Genomic DNA, 21,798 nt, shown 5'->3' on the forward strand with positions numbered 1-21,798 from the left:
TATTAATCCAGAGAATAAGAATGAAACTCAAATACTCCAAGATACATTCCAGTTTTAAATCAGCTCGCTGCCGCACTCTGTAAAGGTTTTGGAAGACGCAATAAGGAATGTGCACACAACAAATGTGTTCTGGCTTTTTGAAAAGCATTGTTTTGGAAAAAGGTCTGTTCCTATCTCGAGCACTAGGCAGGATGACAGCACAAGAGATAATTTTACACTCCCCACCTTTTTAAAATCAAATTCACTATCCAGCAGTAAACGGTTGAACTCAGTTTGAGTTGGCCAACTCTAGTCAGCACAAATTGCCAGAATAGGCTCAAACTGCTGTTCAACTTTTGTATACAGCTGATGGGCCTTGGGGTAGCTTACAACACTATTGCAACCTCTATATGCCCCATATACTTACTGAGTATGCAGTAACCTTCCATTATTTACGGCTGCCTTGGAGCCCTCAAAACCTGCTACAAGCTCACATGGACTTTCTCTTTGTGATCTATCTTCCCTTAAAAACACGGTAAGAGTAAATGCTTCAAGCAAAGCTGTCAATCTTTGCTTGGACCAGAGGCTGGCTTTACACTTTATGGCTGCTGCACAGAGGTAATTCATGTACCAATGGGGATTTTTTTTGGGGGGGGGAGAAAAAAGAACCATTGCACAAAAAGAGTTCACCCTGAGATAATCGGTACGTGCAACATAAACCGAACCATTGTTGGCCTTCAAGAGTCTCAGAGGGATCTTGTTTTTAGAGAGGGCTGTTGTCTTTACACTCTGCTTAAGTGTTTTTGGAGGTATTTTGCCCAGGCACCAGAAACAGAACGGACAAAACTCACTTCATCCAGTGGTGCAGGTTGGAAAAATGCCCCCCCCCAAAGAAAAAACCCCACTGCTTAATTTTACCATGGATTCCCCCCCCCCCCAATTTTTGGAAGTTCATTAAGTAGCAATGAGTGGATGCCAAATGCAAATACAGTATTAGGCAAGTTTCCGGTTTTAAAGTTGTAGTTAATGTTTTCAGCAAGTATGTGGTTCAGCATACTCATGCAAACTTCTTTGCCTTGCTCAAATTTATTAGTGGCAACAGTTTTCTGTACCTTTGGCCCCATCCCCTGTAAACAATGCAGGGGAAGTACGTGCTATTGTTTTTAATTTTTTACAAGTATTCCAGCACAATTTCTTTTACATTATATGCCATTTAGACCACATTGCATGCTTTAGTTTTTCCTTCTCGTGTATTTCTGGTCAAACATTTGTGATGTATTTAGACAAAAAATTAACATAATGTAATTTTCTTATGATAAACATGTAAAAAAAGCATGTCAAAAAACACCACTCTCCGGGACATCAGAAAAAAACTCACTGTAAACTTAAAATTTCCCTGTACAAGCTACCCCTGTTCAAAATTTTCTGGAAAATCCATCTCACTACCCTGATCTGATCCAGCTTTGCCAATTTTGCATTATATTAATTATAACATAGTTACCTAGTTAAGCAACACAGATTGCTTTAGAGAAGAATATACATTAACAAATAAAGGTTAATCTGATGATCAGAGTACCTAGTGTACACACCATAAAATGAAGCGCCGATGTTACAATCAGTACAATCAGATACAGCTAAAGGCCCTTCACATTTTCAAACACATCAACTCCTTAAACTGAAATCCCACTCCACTGACATAGGTATATGTTCAAATTTAAACTTGGGTTTGGCAACTTCAGAATGACTATAAGAATCCACTTGTCTAGCGTGCTAGAGCCCTATCCAGCTGCTTGCCAGCCACAGTATTGTATGGCAGAGCTTTACAACTATTTCACATTTATTTTGAACCAATCTTGTACAAGATGCTGGAAAGAACACAGAAGCTTCCAATTTGGTAGCAGATTACTTGCATTCCCAATCTGAATTTTAGGAATTTACTTCTTCCACCCTGATCTGCCTCCACCAGAAACATTTGAACTGAACAAAGAAGGGTCCTATTTCAAAACAGACATATCAAAGTCCAACAAAGATCAAATCCAAAGTCATTTTTAAGTACCAGAAAAGCAATCATGTTATTATATTAAAGTAAATAACCCTGCTCCTTAAACGATCTCATGGGGTTTTAATTTGAATCATCGTGTGCTTCATTAAACTGAGTAACAGTGTGAATGACAAATCAAAGTCATGTTAAAGATAGTATTTCATTCATTATGCCATATATCTTGTAATATAAATCACTTCATTTACCCAGCCAACATTCACACAATATACTAAACCATGGTTCCACAGGATGGGGATCAGCCTATGCAAGGCTTAGACTTGTGCAATCCCAGTTTCCCTCTTCTGAGGAGGATTAGTTTAGAAGCTTTCGTTTAGTAATACTTTGATTCTGAACAGTAATGGATGTTGTGTGAACAGCTAAAACCCTGGTTAATGTTAATTATGGTTTGTTTGAAATAAGCTAACTTGAAACTATGTTTCATGGCTGTGTGCTCTATGGTTCAGGGCGACATCTCAGCACACTCACCCTGTCTCCTCAAATACTTACCAGTTATAGGGACTGTAGCCCATTGAAGCATTAAAAAAAGCAAATAAATCTTGAGACATTCGAAAACTTTTTTTATGTTACAAAACAGTCAAAGCTTAAGCTTAAAAGCTGTAGAAGCTTGGTAACAATGGTAACCAAAATAGCTTCTACAATTTTGGAATCGTAAAGAAATCTAAACAACTTTGTGCCATTTTAATCACCACAGACATGCACATATTACAAAGCCATTTTTTTATGTATGAAATGAAATGAAATGTCAAATATATAAAAAAAGGAAGAATGAGCAATGGTATCAAATCTCTAACATAAATACAAGCTCTCATGAACTCCAACTAAGACATTTTGCCTCACGTAAATAATATTTGTCAATGAACAACAAACAACAAACCACACTGTGATGTGAATGCATGCTGAAACTGTCAGGCCGCCTTTCAGTTTTGCCCTGGGGTTGCTCTTCACAGCTGCCTGTCTCACTAAAATTCGAACAGATTAACCTTTGCATGTCAAAAGATTTGTTTCACCTAACTCAGTTGGAGCTTTTGATAGCTCTAATGTCACATCAAATATACTTGTTTAGTGAGTACATGGCAGCAAGAGCCTCTTGATGAAAAGGATTAGGAAAACAGCACCCAATCAGCGAGTTTAAAATTAGCAATTATTTGGATATGTTAATTATAATTTAAAGCTGTAATCAAATCATTACTAAATGGCTGAAGAAAAAGCATGGGGCATTTGATACAATGCTCAATGTGTGCATAGGAGACCCACATCCATATACCTGACCAGCTATAGAGTCCTGAGTTGGGGCTAGTACGGTATTATAGTATATTAGACCTGATTTCACATCCCTACCCATTCATGAAGCCCATGGAATGACCTTGGGCAAATTCCCAGCCTACTCCACAAAGTTTTTTAAAGAATAAAGGGGAAAGGGAACCATGGAAGCCAACCTAAGCTCCTTATCATAAGGGCAAGATAAAAATGTAATATGTACAATGAACTAGCTCCATCCACCTAAGATAAGATGGTGAAGTATGGTTCTCGAAACAACACTTCCTGGGCCACATTGTAAGCTGCTTTTTAAAAACAAAAACGGGGGTATTTTTAAAAACAGTTTGTGATATGGTATGGGAATATGTAGTTCAAAGCTGGGAAAAATGAAGCAGTCCCATGGGATGTGGTCAAACCTTAGATAACAGCTAAAATGTTTTTTTTGGATTCTGGCCTAACTCTTTTAGCTCTGAAAGTTATAACAAGTTCCAAAGGGCCTGAAACACGGACATCTAAATTTTTTATTCCTCATGTTATAAAATGATGTTCCAAAGCCCCAAAACTGCCATGTATTTTGGGGAGGGGATGCTTGAATTCAATATGGCAAAGGGTATGGGAATTTGAGGCGGTCACTATATGGTGATGAGCTTTTTGGGTATAGATCAGTTTCCACTTGAGTTTGGATCCATTTCAATGCAGTTTCTGGCCAGCATTTAGCACTTGAGTTCATTTGGTTGCACTACTGGTTGATTTATGCTAGGAAAAAGATAAAACAAATGTTCCTATGCTGGCCTTTGATTCAACTAAGATATCCTTCTGGATTACTGTATGGGAGACAATGTATTAAGGGTTGCTGCTACCTGCCAGGTAGGTTCCATAAAACTCTATCTTGATTCACATGCTGATTATGCTTCAGGATTAAGCTGTCTGCAGATATGGACTGGGAATGGCAACAGAAATGTTGAATGGGTTTCTGGATCTGATAATGTCTGGACTGAGTTTGTTAGGCCTCATCCTTAACAACAATGCGGTACTACTGATGCTTTGATAGCCTTTGGCCTACTCTGTGGGAAGTGCACTGGCAGGCTGACGGTGCCATTAAATCTGGACCTTACACTCCTTGTTCAAGTAGCACTTGTGACACGAAGTGCTATGGCTGTAGTCCCTCCCATCTATTATTGTTTGCATTCGTCTGTGTTGAAGGGAAATGGAGTGCGCCTCTGGGGGTGAAGGCAAAGGGCTGCATTAGCAGCAACAAAGGGACTTCTCTGAGGTGCAAGCCTGGGCAGTGTGTATGGAGGTCCTGGGATGCCCAGACAGCAAGACTCGCCCCTCAGCATCGCTGATGTGGTCCAAATGAAAGCACGGCAATACGTTTTGGCACCAGCTTGGCTGCAGGAGTTGCCAAAAAGAGGCGTACATGGTGCCATCCAACCATCTTAGGGACTTCACTCCAAACTTGTATCGGGTTCACTCCTTAGTCTTTTCTTCTCCTATCTAGGCTCTTGTAACATCTAGGTTAGATTACCTCTGTGCATTTTAATGGACTTTCCCTCGTAGATAATTTCAAACTTGCATTGGTTCAATTGAACTGCACAGATTTGAAGACATTGTGTTTCTGGATGCACTGCCAGTTGCGGGCTTTGACTTATAAAACCCGAAATTACTCGGGACCAGGATATTTGATAGACCCTTTTCTCTTATATTTATTTTAAAAAATTCTACCTCACCCTTCAATATAAAATCTCCCAGGGAGATTCCAATATTACTGAAAATGCTCAGCAAGCAAGCAAGCAAGCAAGTAAATAAATAAATAAATAAGAAAAAACAAAAGTTATGTCAAACCACCAGTCACACTTCTTAAGCCATTCAAAACATGGGTGGGAAAACACACACAAGAGGTGAAAATTGTACAGATGAGGTGCTACTTGCAAGGCCCTGTCGCTGGTGGACACCCACCACATTTAAAGAACATGGGTGCGCTAGAAGTGGGACTCCTACAATGATTTCAACAATTAGGTAGGTCCATACAGGAGGAGGTGGTCCTTCAGATGCCAGGTCCTAGGCTGTTTATAGCTTTATGGTCAAAGTCAACCCTTCAAATTGTACGTGGAAACAAATTGGTAGCTAGTAAAGAACAGGATGTGCTTGTTTCCAGATGTCACTGTTAACAGCCCAACCAGCCTTCAAAAGCAGCCCCATGTAAAGTAAGCTAACCAGGGCATGGGAAACTGCCACTAGGTAATATATTTTCTAAGAAGGAAGCTAGTTAACTGGCTGTCTGGGTCACAGAGTAGTACAAATGGGAAATATGCATCTCGAAAGTGGGACTCAACAGCACCCTTAAAGCTAAGGACTGTCTCCTTTGGGGAAGGCAACTCTAAACAATACAAGCTGAATACTCATTTTCTATTTAGTCTTGTCTCTTGAAAAGTCCCTTTCTGATCTTTCATATTGGTTTCGGAATCCTCCTTCTTTGTGCTCTGGTTTCCCCAGTACAGTCATACCTCTGTTTGCGAACGTGATACGTGCGGGAGGCGTATTCGCAACCCGCAGCGCCGCATCTGCTCACGCGTGCGACATGATTCGGCGCTTCTGCGCATGACATAATTTTGTTTCTGCGCATGCACGAGCACCGAAACCCGGAAGTAACCCATTCCAGTACTTCTGGGTTTGGCGTGGAGCGCAACCCGAAAACGCGCAATCCGCAGCGTTTGCAACCCGAGGTATGACTGTAGTTTGCAGCGGTGGTGCTTCAAAACAAACTTTGCAGTATCAGTTGGTTATTATTTCAATGCCAGTTTTTAGTTTTAAAAGCAAATTTTATTTTGCAGAAGATCTACGATATAGGGTGCTTCCAGACAGGAGCAAAATATGGCTAAAAAGTCAGTTGCTGCAAACTGGTCGCTACTCTTTAAAAACAAAAAAAAACCTCATTGGACTTTGCTGTTGGCAAGGGGAAATGGGGATTAAATGCAGACTGGTATTTTGATGCTGACACGTTGTGTGGACACTGAAAGGAACCTGCCTACATCATACATGAGTAGCACTGATCCTACAATAAGTGCCTTTTTGGAAGCATCCATTATCACACTACCATATCAGGTTGAATATGTGAAACCACCACTGTTTCTAAAGCAAGGTCAGCTTTGAAAACAAAAATGTCACCGAAGCAACCACCAATTAAGCTGTGAAAACCAACAATTAGCCTTCCAAAGTGAGGGAGAAACCAGCTTTCCGTGCACATTTCAAGCCCACGAAGGCCGTTCATTTCTCCTGACTATTTGATGCTGCCCGAGGAAAATGAGCACACCCGAATGTTCTGCCAACAGCGGGCTTGTATTTTCAGTCTGAAACAAGCTGTTTAGACACCCAATAAATATATTGGTTGACAGGAGTTATAAACCATGCAAGGAGATGAAATCCATGAAGGAAGAGATTATGGACTAGGTCCTCACCTAACACAGCAGTCGGCACAAGTGGATCATTGGGCACTGCAGGAAAACAAAGCTCGTGAAGAAATATATTACCTTCAATTGGTGTGTTTTTTGTTTTATCAATAAAGAAACATAGATAATTTTATAAAGTCACATAGCAGTGTCTATTAGTGAAACAGAGAATACACAGTCTGCTTTGTTGAAAGCAATATTTGCATTTTACACAATGCCATAAACGCACAAAATTATCCACTACGACCCAATTAGGCTATCGTCTAAGCATTTGCTGCTTGACAGCCATAGAGTAAACTCTCAGGTAGTTTTGCCAGTGCAGCTGCCAACGCTAATTGAACAGTTAGGAAGCAATTGCTGCTATTAGAAACTCAGTGCTAGTCTAAATGCACCCTGTGTTTTTCACAGGGCGTAGCTGAAATGCCCTTGATTGAAACATTCATCAACAAATTCTCTGATGAAAGAAAAGTGAAACATCACAAGTACTTAAATCAGCAAGTGGACACCTCACTTTTACACTAGTACTAAATTATGGCATATTAACCCTAATTTACATACAGTTCGTTTTAGGTATCTTGGAGACGTTCTCCCAAGGCAGGCATGGAAAAGAACTCCATGGGCTCACAAACACTCATTTTAAAGGAAAAGTGAGCTTTTAACACTTCCAAATTATTTCTAAGCATGAAAAGAATTTCTGATTTCACTGGCTAATAATCAGCGGTCTTTGGGAACAGCCAAGGACTGTGGAGGCTTTGGCAGCCCAAATCAACTGCTTAAGCACAAACGTCTTAAAATTGGCCTTCCATTGCATTACAGTCCAGCTAATTTTAGAGAGAGGGTTGGAAGCCAAATTCAAGGGTGAGGGACAAGGCCACCCTCCTGTGGAAGACCTGTGGAGAAGGAGGTCTTCTCCCTCATGCTTCGATTGGGTTCCTGCAGGGTCTTTCTCCCACTCTTGCAGGAACTAATGGAACAAATTGTTCCAGTAGGGAAGGGGGAAATATATTTCAAGGTACAAACCTGAGACTGAGGAGAAGAGGTCATCTACCACCCCTCTCAAATTGAATCCCCCATAGTGTCTTTAACCTACCCTTCAAGTAGAAAATTCGATGTATAGACCTACGTCTGTCACTAGAACAGTGCACAGCAAGGCACTGAGAGAGTTACCACGGGTTAATTGATTTATCTTGGCTAAGAAAAGAAGGGACAACATACGCTCTTTTCTTAATAATGCTACCATCGTGCTTGCTATTACATTACCACCTAGAAAATGGTAGAAATAACTAGGCTGGGCAAAAAGGTACCTAGTTTTTTCTCCCAAACAGCTTGTAGCAATCTCTGAGCCTAACACTAGTTAGGAAAGGGACCAGCTAAGTCAACAATGTACTTTGAATGCCTTAGAGGGCTGTCACATTATACTACATTTGTACAGTACTGTATATAGATCATGGATGGGAAGTTCCCAACGCCCTGCATCCAACCATGCCTACCAAAAATACTCTCTGGGGGTTTGTCCTGAGAGGGATCTTCCTGAACCAATAAAGACGTACCTTGGTTCCCAAACAGAATGCGTTCTGGGAGTCTGTTCGACTCCTGGAACCGTTTGGAAACCAAGGACCGTCCCACAGCCAATTGGAAGCCATGGAAGCCACGGCAGACGTTCGGCTTCTAAAACTGGAACACTCACTTCCGGGTTTCAGTTGTTTGGGAGCTGATTTGTTTGGAAGCCAAGGCGCTTGAGATCCAACGTACAGCTGTACTGCTACTGGGAGTTGCTGGAAGAGGGGGGCCATCACTCAAAATCGGGGGTTGGGTGTGAATGTTGCATGGTTCAAGTGTCTCACTAAATTAATTTATTTAGTGTAAATGTAACAGCACCTCTACAGAGCACCTATACACAGAAACAAAGTACCTAAGTTGCCAGCTTCAATTACAACGACCATTTAAGCTGTACTTACATCTGGGGCTGAAGTTATGGGAATCCATAAAGGTGACCGAGAGAGGGTCCTCTGCATGAAGCGTGCTTTGATCAGCGTAACTCCTGTCCATTGCATTCACCATATGGGTCATTTCTTGCCTGGCGTTTCCCATTGCATCTTTGCGTTTCTTGGCAAGTTTGCTGCCCAGCCAAAAGCCAAAAGAAAAAAGCAAAAAAATGAAAGTCATCATAATTTTTCTATCTGGTGATCAATAACATATAACAGTACCAAATCTCTCAAACTTAAGAGCAGCTTTAGACATTCTGGTACCCAAAACCACGGAAATGTTCAAGTGCCTTGCAGTTTCACATGATGAGTTGCCGTTGTAATGTCTGGAAAGGAACTTGCACAGGAAGGGTGTTCAACTTGGGTACTTTTCATCTTTAGAAACCTGCAGCCTAACCGCACTGACTCAGAAATAAGTTGGAAATATTTCAGTTTGGACTGGCTTTCAAGTGGGTAGAATTGGGAGTTCTGCCTGCCTCCTCCCACTCAGCCGCCCTACAGCCGGGGGGTGGGGTGGGGTCAGCAGGCAGACCGTTTGGGCAGCGCGGAGCCTGTGCGCGCCCAAGCCACCGCGTCTCTCCCAGGGCTGCAGGCTCCGCAGTGAGTGCTGCCCGTCATTTTGTCACTCCCCCTCAGTGGTGACACCCAGGGCTGCCTGCACCCACCACAAAGAAAGAATGAGAGCACCCACTGTATTCCTATTTTTTCTTTTGCAGCTGCAGCTTGAATCATCCCTTCCCTGACATCATATAACTTCACTCAGAGGACAGGTGAGCGTGGTTTGCCCCAAACCCTAAGGTGGGCTAAGTTTTGAGACCTGATAGGACAAATTAGGTTCCCTACCATCACCCCGAAGTGTGGCAAATGGGGGAACAATATTTTGACTTCTGTGCTTATACTTTTAAAAAACAGAATTCTGTGCTGTTCACACAGTCTCACAGAATCTCACAATGTTCACTGAATCTCACAGGATCCAAACTGTGCGTGCAAAGGCATTCCTATATGGCTGATATCCTTCCCATTTGTACACACCAGTGTGCAACCACTGTCATATGCAGAGGGAAAAGCTAGATGTTCACTGGGAGGGGCTGAATCCTTAAGGTACAAGCAACTGCATTAGATTATCCTAATTAGTTCACAAAAATTTGTAAAACATTGGTGGTTTTTCACAGATAAAGCACCACAAAACACCATCTGCACACAGAGCACTCAATTTGCAGTTAAACACAAATAATAATAATAATAATCATCATCATCATCATCATCATCATCATCATCACATCAGTACTCCTGCATTCAGGACAAATGTTTATTTAAAACTGTGAAATCCCAAATAAGGTCATCAGGATAAACAAAATAAAAAAATCCTTCCAGTAGCCACATACTGTTTTGTTGCCCCCTGCATACGCCCGCTCGGACCAAAATCTTGTACCCTCTAATTCTGGAAACCACGGACAAGCCGCTGGAGACCCAATTAACATACCTGCTGCAAGATGATGATCCGACCAAAACATTACTTGTAGCAAGATATTTGATTTCAGTTCTTTCTTACAAAAAACAGCATAACTTACTTTACGACTACTGACATCAAGCTACATCATTCGAGTAACCTTCTGATCTGAGTAATGAAAAATGAAGGCCTGCAATGCACTAACGTTTTAACCATAGCTAAAAGCCCCACAAAACTACTTGAAACGTTTAAAAATGTTGTACATAAGTCCCTTGTATGAGGGACTAATTTTGTCTGATTGTTCTGATTCTTTTATGTTTTTATTTTGTCTGACTGTTTTTATGTATGCCGGTTTTATACTGTTTTATCCTTGGTTGCAGTGCATTATGGGCCTATGGCCAAAATAAAGTTTATCTATCTATCTATCCTTCCAGTAGCACCTTAGAGACCATCTAAGTTTGTCATAGGTATGAGCTTTCGTGTGCATGCACACTTCTTCAGATACACTGAAACAGAAGTCGGTGTATCTAAGGAAGTGTGCATGCACACGAAAGCTCATACCTATGACAAACTTAGTTGGTCTCTAAGGTGCTACTGGAAGGATTTTTTAATTTTGTTTTGACTGCGTCAGACCAACATGGCTACCTACCTGTAACTGTCATCAGGATAGTTTATCATAATATTTACTGCATAATAACAACATGTTGGTATACTATGTATTAAGTATGTGTGTATGAAACATATACTGTATTAAAATGTTCTTAACAGGAGACACCGTTATAATTTAAGGAACAGCTGAGAAAGGTATTTCTGGAATATTAATGGATAAGTAACAGGCATCTTTAAAATGTGCATACATGTTCTTGCTTAGAAGTCATGCCTCTTGAGAAAAAAAGATCTGCCTTGTAAGGGATGTCTAGATTTGGTGAAGAAGAAAATGTCCTCCGGACATACTCAAAGACACTCTTTCTCATACTATTGAGAAAATGCACTTACAGCTAACAAGATATGGATCCATTCAGATACTTGGCACTGATAAATCTCTGCTCAAATTCAGGAACACAGCCCTCGTGTGCTTGGTCACATGTAGACCTAGACTGCTTCCACACTAGAGGTGTTGGTTTTTTTTAGTGCTGCTCACCCTTTGCTACTTTATCACAATAAGCCTGAAGCAGAAACATCTACTAAGATTCCACACAAGCATTGAGTGTAGCACAATATTATCACTACTGACCATACATACAACATACTTTCTTGGCCTGACTATTCTTTCTCCTGGACATTCTTGCTTCACTTTCTGAGAAATATTGAAAGAGTTAGGTGTCAGTTGCTGTGGCTGCATTTTCCAAGGCCAGTGCCTTATAAATAGTGATAATTTGTAATAAAGACGTAACTTGACTGGAAAATAATTTGGAGGTACTTTCCCACCCAGTGAATTGTTCTGGAATGCCCTATGCAGTAAGATTATTGACGCTAATTGGATGTGTACCTGGTTGGGAAACTTCTGGAAAAACTAGTTGGATGAATATAGAAACAAGAAAGCAAAAATTGTTAAATACATATGCAAGTCGAAAACTGCTCTGGGTCAACCCAACACAGCTGTTCCTTGGCTAAATTTACACTACATCCACTCAGTAAACAAGACAGCTGCACTACCAACCTGGAGCACCAGGATGGGGGGCTGTTTGCCTCAATTCAATGCCATGAAGAAGCATAGTAAGGGGTTGAGCCAACTGTGTGATGCTGGCTGGACCAATCTGGTGGTGGTGGGGGTGGGGCAAGCTTGTCTTTAAAGGCAGCATTGTGATTTACTTTTGAGGGCGTTAAACAAGGCCTGTGAAACTTTCTAGTTGGCAAGTGGTGTGATGGGTGTCAAGCACAAGTAAGCTTCCTCTTGTGGTAAGTGCAGAAGAAGAGCACCCTTGTGCATTTTCATGGTGAGGGGCTGCTAACAAAATATCCTGCTACTGCTTCCTGGTTTAAGGTGCTTTGGCAAGAGGGTTACCCTTGAGTTATGACACTTCATTCTATCCAAGACTGTTCAGCAGGGGTGGGAGGCAAGTGGCAGGTGTTTCCTTGGCATATTGTTTATGAAGAACGAACAAACAAACAAAAGCATGCATCATTTAGTTAACTTGGAGCTCCTCACTGCCTATCTTAAATTGGGCAGAGTGCCTTCCTAGTTTTTACCTTTAACAATTGGAAGCCTGCACTATTAGAGTGTAGTTAAGACTGGTGAAAAACTAAATGCTCAGGGCAAACCCCTACACGTTTAATAACTAGTGACCCATCTTTTTAAAGTCTTGTGTCTTCGTTCCAGAGTGGGGGAACAAAGACATGAGGCGGTGGTAGTGGGTGTTCCTTCAGCTGCTTGTGAAGCAATTGCCAATATTCAGCTATCATCTCATTATATATTTGCAGCAGACATGGCATAAAATCAGTTTTGTGATTGTGTTTCATACATGGATTTGCAGGTCCTCCATGAATCTCTGTTTCTCTGCATACACTTCCCCCTAAAAATTACCAGTGACTATATTTAGAATTGTAGCTGTCAAGAACTTTTACATGTGTAAAAATGGGATAGCAAGAACTAAAAATATAGGAGAGTTATTGCTGATCTTTAATCCCATCATACTGTTCAAGGCTTTTATAGTTCAGATGGCTTTTTCTCACCTATATACCAGTACTAAAGCTCTCAGTCTTCCAGTCTTAATGCCACATTTAGGAAGGAAGGGGGGCGGGAAATAACCAGTCCCATCTCTTCATTTCACAAAACCCATTTTTGAAGCACCCCTTCTTATAAGACTTCATAAAACCCTTCAGGATAGTCTATCAGATAGTGAAGACTGCAGCTAGGTTTCTGGTTAAGACAAGCTAAAAAGTCAACAGTACTTAAAGCCTTGCAAGTAGCTAAGTAGGTAACCATGAAAAAGTTAATTTCCCTGAAAAGGCTGTGGTGCTGTGATCTATAGATACCAAACTTAGAGGACATCTTAAGTATTTCTATGCACTGAGCTCCGAAGAGTATTAGCAGCAAGCAAACAGGTAGAGCAACAGGAAAGACACCATTAAATGATTTTTGTTGGGTGCATATATTAAAAGCACTACCACTCTTTTCTCTTAGTAACTCTCTTTCCTATGCCAGTCCCACAACTTGTGTTTGGGCTAACCATAGTCCTAACTGGTATCAAAATCCCCAGCAGTGTTATGTGCATGTGATCATTGCTCTGAATCAGAGCAATAGATTTGTAAAACATATTTAATTTGTGGACACATCTGTATTGCTAGCAGCCACCAGCTCCTTATAGCTTTGGTACTCTAGCTCAGGCCATGCAATCTGTTGTTTTGGGAACAATCAGCAATTTGTGTCGGGGGCTGCAGAGAGAAGGTAGTCATTGTTAACTACCACAGCATTCACCTCCATCAGCCTATGCAGTTGGGTAAGTAAGAAGGAAGGGAGTAGAGATCCTCTATTATTTTGTGAAAATTGCATAGCTTAATTACTTCTGGCTGCCCTAACTGTTATTTAGCAAGGGAATTGCAATTTGTCATAGTAAACTCAAGGATAACAAAGTCAGGCTACAGCAGCTTAGGTAGTTTTTGTTTTTTTTTATCAAGTAGGTGTTTTTTTAATTAAAAAATTGATATTTCAAAAACCCTCTCCATTTAACACATGATTCAGATTTACTGAAGGGCAGTTCTATTCAAGTGCAGGCCTGTACATGTATTATATGGCGGCCTGTTTTGAATTAGTAGCTTTTTTTAACCCTGCATTAGGCTGCTTCAAACTTTGTCCATGCTTCTACAAACCATTCTGACTGTTGCTACCATTTGACACATCCCATGTGCAACATACAAGATAGGCATAGATCTCGTTGACAGGTCTGTTCCCCGAGAGTAAGAGAGATCAAGCACTTAAATGCTTCAAAGAAAGCGTAACATTGCAAGCTCAGAAGAAATATCACTTTCAAGCAGCTGCTGGATCACATCTCCCCCACTGTGAGGAGAAGAACAGGGCAGGAGCGAGGAGAAGGAGCCCAGAAGCCTTCTTCAATTTTCCCAATGATAATTAGGTGGTTTTTGGTGGACAAGAGGGGAAGAGTCAAAATGCACAGAAGCCTTGGAGGGCTCGTGTCTTTTTGTTACTTGACAAGAGGCCAGCTACCGACCCACCCACCCACCATTGTGCCCTCGTCTGGCTGGGTGATGGTGGACAAAGTGCATCACTTTTACTTCATGTGGGGCTCCTGACAAGCCCACTGTATGAATTGCTCACATGTAGGTCAGAACCATGTACACTGGGGAAGCCCTTTAGTTCCACCCCCATTACTGCATCAGCTTCCTTCAACCACTGCACATTTTACACGTTTTTATTTTGTAAAAGAACACCAACACATGAAGGCCACCTGTGACGACCAGTGTCCCACTCTCTCTTACTATCACTGCGACACAGGAATCCAGAGGGGAAAACACCCACCCTCTTCTCCTGCCGCTTCAAAAATAAACCCCTTTTACTAATGGGTTTCTTAGTAAGGAGAGCCTTCCAGCTTGCGTGACCTGGTACCTTAAGAAACTCTAGGCTGTCCGATGGAATAACCTCTTGCCTACAGTAAAGGGTCTCCCTCAGTTTGATTCCCCACTGTAAAAGTTTGCCCTATGCACTCTGGCAACTTCTTGGCACCTCAGGTTACCCTTCTAAGCCTCCTCCGTGTAACTTCGGGACACAAACTGCCACCTCCCTGCCTGAGGTGAGTTTTGCCCTCTCTTGAGCCACCATGGCTGTGAGTCCTGGTACCTCGCTGGAAAAATAAAGACGGACCTTTTTGGCAAAACAGAGATGAAGTTTTATTGTGTTAAAAGCATAAGTGTTTCTTTAACGTGTCATGTATTTATTTGCCTTGTTCCAGTTGTACAAAAAAAAAACTCAGTCAAACATTTAACTTTAAGTTTTCCTAGCCTCTTCACTGTCTTCATACAAGCCACCACACCCTCCTCCCTCTCCCTCCTAACTGACCAAACCGACACTCCCTCCTTTTTAAACTGGGCACAGTCCCGCCCCCATCAGAGTTCTATGTCAGTCAGGCTGGAGGTGGGTTAACTCTTTGCCAGCCGGGTAGGAATAAACATTCCAAAAGTGCTTCAATATACCTATCACATTGCATGAACCTAGAAAGAAGCCCAAACTTGATTTTAGAATGAAAATTAAATTGTAGTGAAACAAAAAGAAACAAATAGATATATAGAAATAATGTTTCTACATTCATTTAGAATACAATATCCCTTTAAAAATAAAAGCGAAAAGCCTTAGAAAATGTTTAGCTCCTAAAAAAATAAAAATAAAAATTTTATGGAAAAAGGTAGCAAAGTATTAATACTTTTTTGTCCCCTTTTTTTGGAAAAGGGATACTGCATCTTCAATACATGTAAAGAAGTAAGTCACCCATTTCTACTTACAGGTAGTAGGAGTAAGAATAGTAGCTCCTCCTGGCAAGCAAATCACAGACAGTGGGGAAAAAGAAGCAATGGTGAATGAAAAGCGTGACTCTGTCACATTCAGTAAAGCAGAGAAATGTGCGTTTTTTAATATAAAAAAATCATGTTTTATTGGTTAGCATTACAAACTTGCTCATGCACTGATTAGCCTTACGGTGCCATGCAATTAAAAAAATACGTTAGCATATAAAAATGATTTCGGTATTAGAAAGAGATTGCTGGAGAAAAATGACATGCTGACACTTGATTTATTGCGAAAAAAAAGGGAAATTAAATGGGTTATGTATTTTCATGCAGTTCAGCATAAATGTGATGACTGATAACTACCTAAATGTCATGACATACAGAACAGGTGTGTACAGGTCATGTGCTCTCAATCGTTCCTTTTCTTTTTTGTCTAACTTTCAGTTACAAACTGGCAGAGCTGTGTTAACACACAACTAAGATGGCTGCTTACAAGTATACAGGTGTAAGCAGGTTTTTTTTGGGAACATCCTATATAGATAATAGGTCTATGCTGTCATTTTTGCAGTAGATGTGCATGTATACTTAGGCATATATAAATATATATAGATATATACACACACACAGCTTCTTCTTCTTCTGCTGCTTCTAAATCTTAAAAATGAAAATGTTGATACACACATGCTTAGCTTAAAAAAAAAAGTACACAAATGGAAAGAAATGAGGTACATTTGGAAATATTTCAACAATGGTTTTAAAAAAAGTTATTTGCTATTTAAGAGATGCAGTATCCCTTTTCTTATGCAGTTTGATTACTTTGTAAAACTCTATAACAGCTAATAGAGTTTCATCTACTTCAGCTTCAAATCAGTTTGTACAAAATGATCAGGCAAAGCATAAGACACCTCTGATTCATGAAATTATACAGAACTGCTTACCACTCGGATTTCCCCCCAATAAATCAAATTTGGAAATCTGTTTCTATCATAGCTGCCAAGTTATCCCTTTTTTTAAGGGATTTTCCCTTATGCTGAATAGGCTTCCTCGTGAGAAAAGGGAAAACTTGGCAGCTATGGTTTCTATGCGTAAGAGTAATTAAACCAATGTGAAATTAGCAGGTATGTTTTCTGATCTTCCTAAAAGTATTAATAACATCCAAGTATCAAAAGGGATACCACATGATGGAATCACTAATATGTATGTACAGAATGGTTATATTTATAGCACCTAGTAGTATACAAGCGCTTAAGATTAAAACTTAGAGCATATTAAGTCTAACTCCATTGTGTTTACAGTGTGGTGATGTATACTGGGGGGGGGGGATCATTTAGTAAAAATAGAAGGCAGGAGGATAGATTACTTTAGAAACCTTGTTAACATAAAGGGCTTCAGGGATTTCCAGTTTTGTTCCACTGAGTCAATGGGAATGGCAATAGTTTCACATAATTAAGGTCACTGATGGGCTGAAACTACCACAAGATGAGAAAGGTGCGTATGTTGGGAACTCAAATGCACTGGGCTCAATATTACTATTCTAGAAAAGCTTACAAATCTTGATTGAATAAGTCATAAAGGCTTATGGGCAGTTAGGTTTCCACACAATTCAGACAAATGGTATACCACACTTATAGCATAGGCTTTTTGTCAGATGTGAGGAACCCTATGACCATCAGCCCCAGCCAGCATGGTCAGTGGTCAAGTATGATGGGAGTAATTGAGCAACATCTGGAATACCACAGGTTCCCCCTCTGCTTTCAGTGGGGCATGGGTCTGAGCTGGTTATAAGCCTCTGAGTCAAGATACCTATTATATTTAGGCACATGAGATCAACCTAGCTCTGCCTGCTGAGAATTTTGCTCTCAAACATGCAGAGAAATATGGAACTTGCTTTTCTCCACTTAAACTATCTCCTTTGCAACCCAGTTTACCCCATGAGTTGGGAAGGAGGAGGATTAGCGGGAAATTACCAACCATCAAGGCAATAAGCTCAGACGAACAGTAGACTAGGCCGTGAATCCTCTTTACTGTGAGTTTGAATATACTTTCTGCAGCTCTCTCTCTCGATGGGGAAGTTCCCAACATCCAGAGCCAAGGGGCTTTCATTTGGCAAACATTATGTACGAGCCTAACTTAAAGATTTGCTAGACCATTTTAATTTCCAAACACCACACCCAAAAATAGTCATGTGAATGTCCCTTTAAGCCAGCTCTAATATAACACCGGCCTTGAAAGACCTACATTGGCTCCCAGTACGTTTCCGAGCACAGTTCAAAGTGTTGGTGCTGACCTTTAAAGCCCTAAATGGCCTCGGTCCAGTATACCTGAAGGAGCATCTCCACCTCCATCATTCTGCCTGGACACTGAGGTCCAGCACCGAGGGCCTTCTGGCTAGACAGAAGGCCTTCTCGGTAGTGGCGCCCGCCCTGTGGAACGCCTTCCCATCAGATGTCAAAGAGAAAAACAACTACCAGACTTTTAGAAGACAACTGAAGGCAGCCCTGTTTAGGGAGGCTTTTAATGTTTGATAGAGCACTGTGTTTTATTTTTCTGTTGGAAGCCGCCCAGAGTGGCTGGGGAAACCCAGCCAGATGGGTGGGGTATAAATAATAAATTATTATTATTATTATTATTATTATTATTATTATTATTATTCAAATATAGTTGCATTAGGCTCTTTGGTATGTACTGCATTAACAAAGATTAAGGAAATACCCTCAATGCCGTTTGCCCAAAGGCTCACGTATAATATTGCCCACTTCTATTGTGGGAAACAAGAAGAAAGGGAATGAATGACGTTAAGTATTAGAGGAGACACCTGATTAAGTTGTCATAGTGAAAAATGTCCAAACAGTGAAGTCTCAATGACTGAGTTAATTTCTTGCCTATTTTGAATATGGAATGGGATAGGTGGTTAGCATGTTATGCACCACCTGCAGCTGTAATGCCAAGTATCACTTACATCATGTACCAGTTTCAGGTTTGTGCGGTCATTTTATTTTATATTTTGAAATGGATTTAAATAGATGGAGCTAATTTACCAACAAATGCAACAATCTTAGTTTAAAACCTATAGAATACAGTTGTGTATTCAATATTAGATATATCTAAATTCACTTCTGTGAACCCATAGATGGAGGATATGTATGAAACACTCTCTTCAATGACCAGGGATCAATTGCAAGCAAACAAGAGGACTACCCAATTAAATCAATGTCCTGGCTCGGCTCCAGACACACTGATCAGATGTTTGGAAGCTGTGGCTGGATGGCTACGTGGAAGCCGACTGAAGTTAAATCCTTCGAAGACAAAGGTCCTCTGCCTGGGTCGGGACAATATGGGGTTGGGGAGCCAACCCCCATCCCTTGCGGGGACGCAATTAGTGCCAGTGCCATTCGTTAAGAGTTTGGGTGTAATCTTCAATGCCTCTCTTTCTATGGAGGCGCAAGTTACAGCTACAACAAAGGCGGCATTTTTTCATCTCCGCCAAGCTAAGCAGTTGGTCTCTTGCCTCTCTCGCCCTGACCTCGCTACTGTGATCCATGCGATGGTCATCTCCAGGCTTGATTATTGTAACTCACTCTACGTGGGGCTGCCCTTGAAAGTGACCCAGAAACTCAAGCGGGTGCAGAATGCCGCGGTGAGACTCCTTACAGGGTCTCTGTTACAGGATCACATTGACCCAGTGCTATACCAGCTGCACTGGCTCCCAGTGGAGTACAGGATCAGGTTTAAGGTGATGCTTTTAACCTTTAAAGCTCTATATGGCCTAGGACCCTCGTACCTACAGGACCACCTCTTCTGATATGCCCCACGGAGGACTTTATGGTCTGCTAACAACAACACCTTGAAGATCCCGGGCCCCAGGGAAATTAGACTGGCCTCGACTAGAGCCAGGGCCTTTTCGGCTGTGGCCCCAGCCTGGTGGAATGCTCTCCCACAAGAGACCAGGGCCCTGCGGGATTTGACATCTTTCCGCAGGGCCTGCAAGACAGAGCTGTTCCGCCAGGCCTTTGGGCAGTATGCAGTTTGACTTACTTTCCTTTGTATCAAACAAGCCTGAAGGAGGCCCCCAACCAGCTCACATTGGAAACAGTTGGTCCTGGCAAGTATTAACCACTCTCAGTTCCAACCTGATAATTGCCACCTGCCCAGATTTTAACTTGTCTGAATTAATTTTAAGATGTATTTTAATTAATTGATGTCTGTTTTGTGCATATTGTGTTGTTTTTACGATGTTAGCTGCTCTGAGCCCGGCCTTGGCTGGGGAGGGCAGGATACAAATATATTATTATTATTATTTATTATTATTATTATTATTATTATTATTATTACCCTGACATTTATATCTAAATTAACAGAGTTTATCAGAAAGTCCCTATAAGCTATATATCCAGGATCTGATGGTGTGAAGGTACACACATTGCAGGGTGTCCCCAATGTGTTCATGTTGAAGCATGAACAAGTTGCGAAAACACTTAGGCATTGTGGCACATATGTATGAAAACGTCATAAAAATCAGGTTCAATATATCTAAATTCACTTCTGTGAACTTGAGCAGGTAATGAAACTAGAGTTTTGATAGTGTTGTCAACACTATTATCCTCAAAAGTTATCCTCAAATGTGGAAATATGTGTTTGCACGTGTGTGTATGAGGACACCCGCCCTGGAAAAAAATGGGATTTGAAATTACAGTTACTGAGAGACTGTGATTTCAACACGTGGCATTCCATAATAGTTTTGAGGTTTCTTCCCACTTGAAACACACAACAAATGCATTTAAATGGATAGCTACTGAAATTCAACCTGGAGTTCTGGGGAATTCTGGTATAAGGACCTGTAGAACAGGCTGGGCAAACAGAAGTGCTCCAAAGAACTCTGCAACCTCCAAGCCAGACTTTGAGAAGTTCCTATGCTGTGCCAGCTAGGGAAAGCTGTGAGCTTGACTCCTTTTACATGCCCTGTGTAACACATCCCTCCAGCAACTGGGCCCATGCCTATAGGCCTATTTTTGAAACGAGAAGATCTAGAAATGTATTTCGTTTAAATAAACTTGAGATTATAACGCAAGTCTGTGGGTCACCTAAGCTGCAATACTGTGCCTGTCTACTTGGAAACAAGTCACACTGCCGTCCAAATGTGCATAGGATCATAGTTTTTAAAAATGTAAATCTGGGTCCACGTGCCCTATGTTTTGCCCTCTCCTAATGCTTATGTCATATACAGTGGTACCTCAGTTTATGAACACAATTGGTTCCGGAAGTCTGTTCATAAACTGAAGCGTTCATAAACTGAAGCGAACTTTCCAATTGAAAGTAATGGAAAGTGGATTAATCTGTTCCAGACGGGTCCGCGGAGTACTCAACCTGAAGCGTACTTAACCCGAAGCATGGGTGTAATTGGTTCCGGAAGTCTGTTCATAAACTGAAGCGTTCATAAACTGAAGCGAACTTTCCTATTGAAAGTAACGGAAAGTGAATTACGGTAATCCGTTCCAGATGGGTCCACGGCGTTCGTAAACCGAAAATTCGTAAACCGAGGTGTTCATAAACCAAGGTTCCACTGTAAATAACAACCCTCTCAGTGTGCACTTCCAGAGTATGGGGGAAGCATGGGAAGGGCGAGAGAGGATGAATATGAAGATGCTGCAATTGCTGTGGGTGTAGGAATAGCCTATCAGATAGCTATAGGCACATTATTATGCATACAAATGATAATGAGATACCTGCCCCTAATATGATGAGGTAGTAGGTAAGTATCAAATCCCGAAGGGAAAATGTATGCTAAATTACATTCTAAGGACATTCCCCACTGAAATATCTTTGCAACCCTAACAATAAATTATTTTTAGATTCAGCAGATACTGGGACTTTAAAAAGCAGCGCCTTAGTTTGCATGAATGCCTAATAAAGTCGGGCTTTTTGCCACTTTAATATGAATAGTCCTATAGTATTATGTTTATTCTTAAGCACAGAGGTACACAACAGGGGGGAAAAAAGTGAAAGCACTGTTGGGAAAATCACATATGTATCTAACTAACACAGAACACTATAAGCATACCTAAGGTTTCTAATGCAGACGTTTCTTCTCCATGTTATATATCTCCAGGGGGTAATTGCAAAAAGGCAAAAAAATGAAAAAAAATCTAATGGAAACCATTT

General features: G+C 41.0%; 1 protein-coding gene across 8 annotated transcripts in view; it reads right to left on the bottom strand.

Moving 5' to 3' along the window:
• The window catches only part of PTPRK (protein tyrosine phosphatase receptor type K), a 340,055-nt gene that overhangs the window by 24,566 nt on the left and 293,691 nt on the right, over nt 1–21,798 (bottom strand). For 4 of the 8 annotated variants that reach the window (XM_035109041.3, XM_088666120.1, XM_035109042.3 and 1 more), the window contains exons 15-16: nt 8,706–8,866; nt 6,757–6,792 (exon numbers count right to left, since the gene is read on the bottom strand). In XM_035109041.3, the coding sequence (XP_034964932.3) occupies nt 6,757–6,792; nt 8,706–8,866 (197 nt within the window). The remainder of the gene's footprint in view (nt 1–6,756; nt 6,793–8,705; nt 8,867–21,798) is intronic. The other 4 variants (XM_035109047.3, XM_035109045.3, XM_035109048.3 and 1 more) reach the window with 1 other exon arrangement.

Source organism: Zootoca vivipara, chromosome 3 (genome assembly GCF_965207765.1).
Source record: "Zootoca vivipara chromosome 3, rZooViv2.hap1.1, whole genome shotgun sequence".
NCBI classification, from domain to species: domain Eukaryota; kingdom Metazoa; phylum Chordata; class Lepidosauria; order Squamata; family Lacertidae; genus Zootoca; species Zootoca vivipara.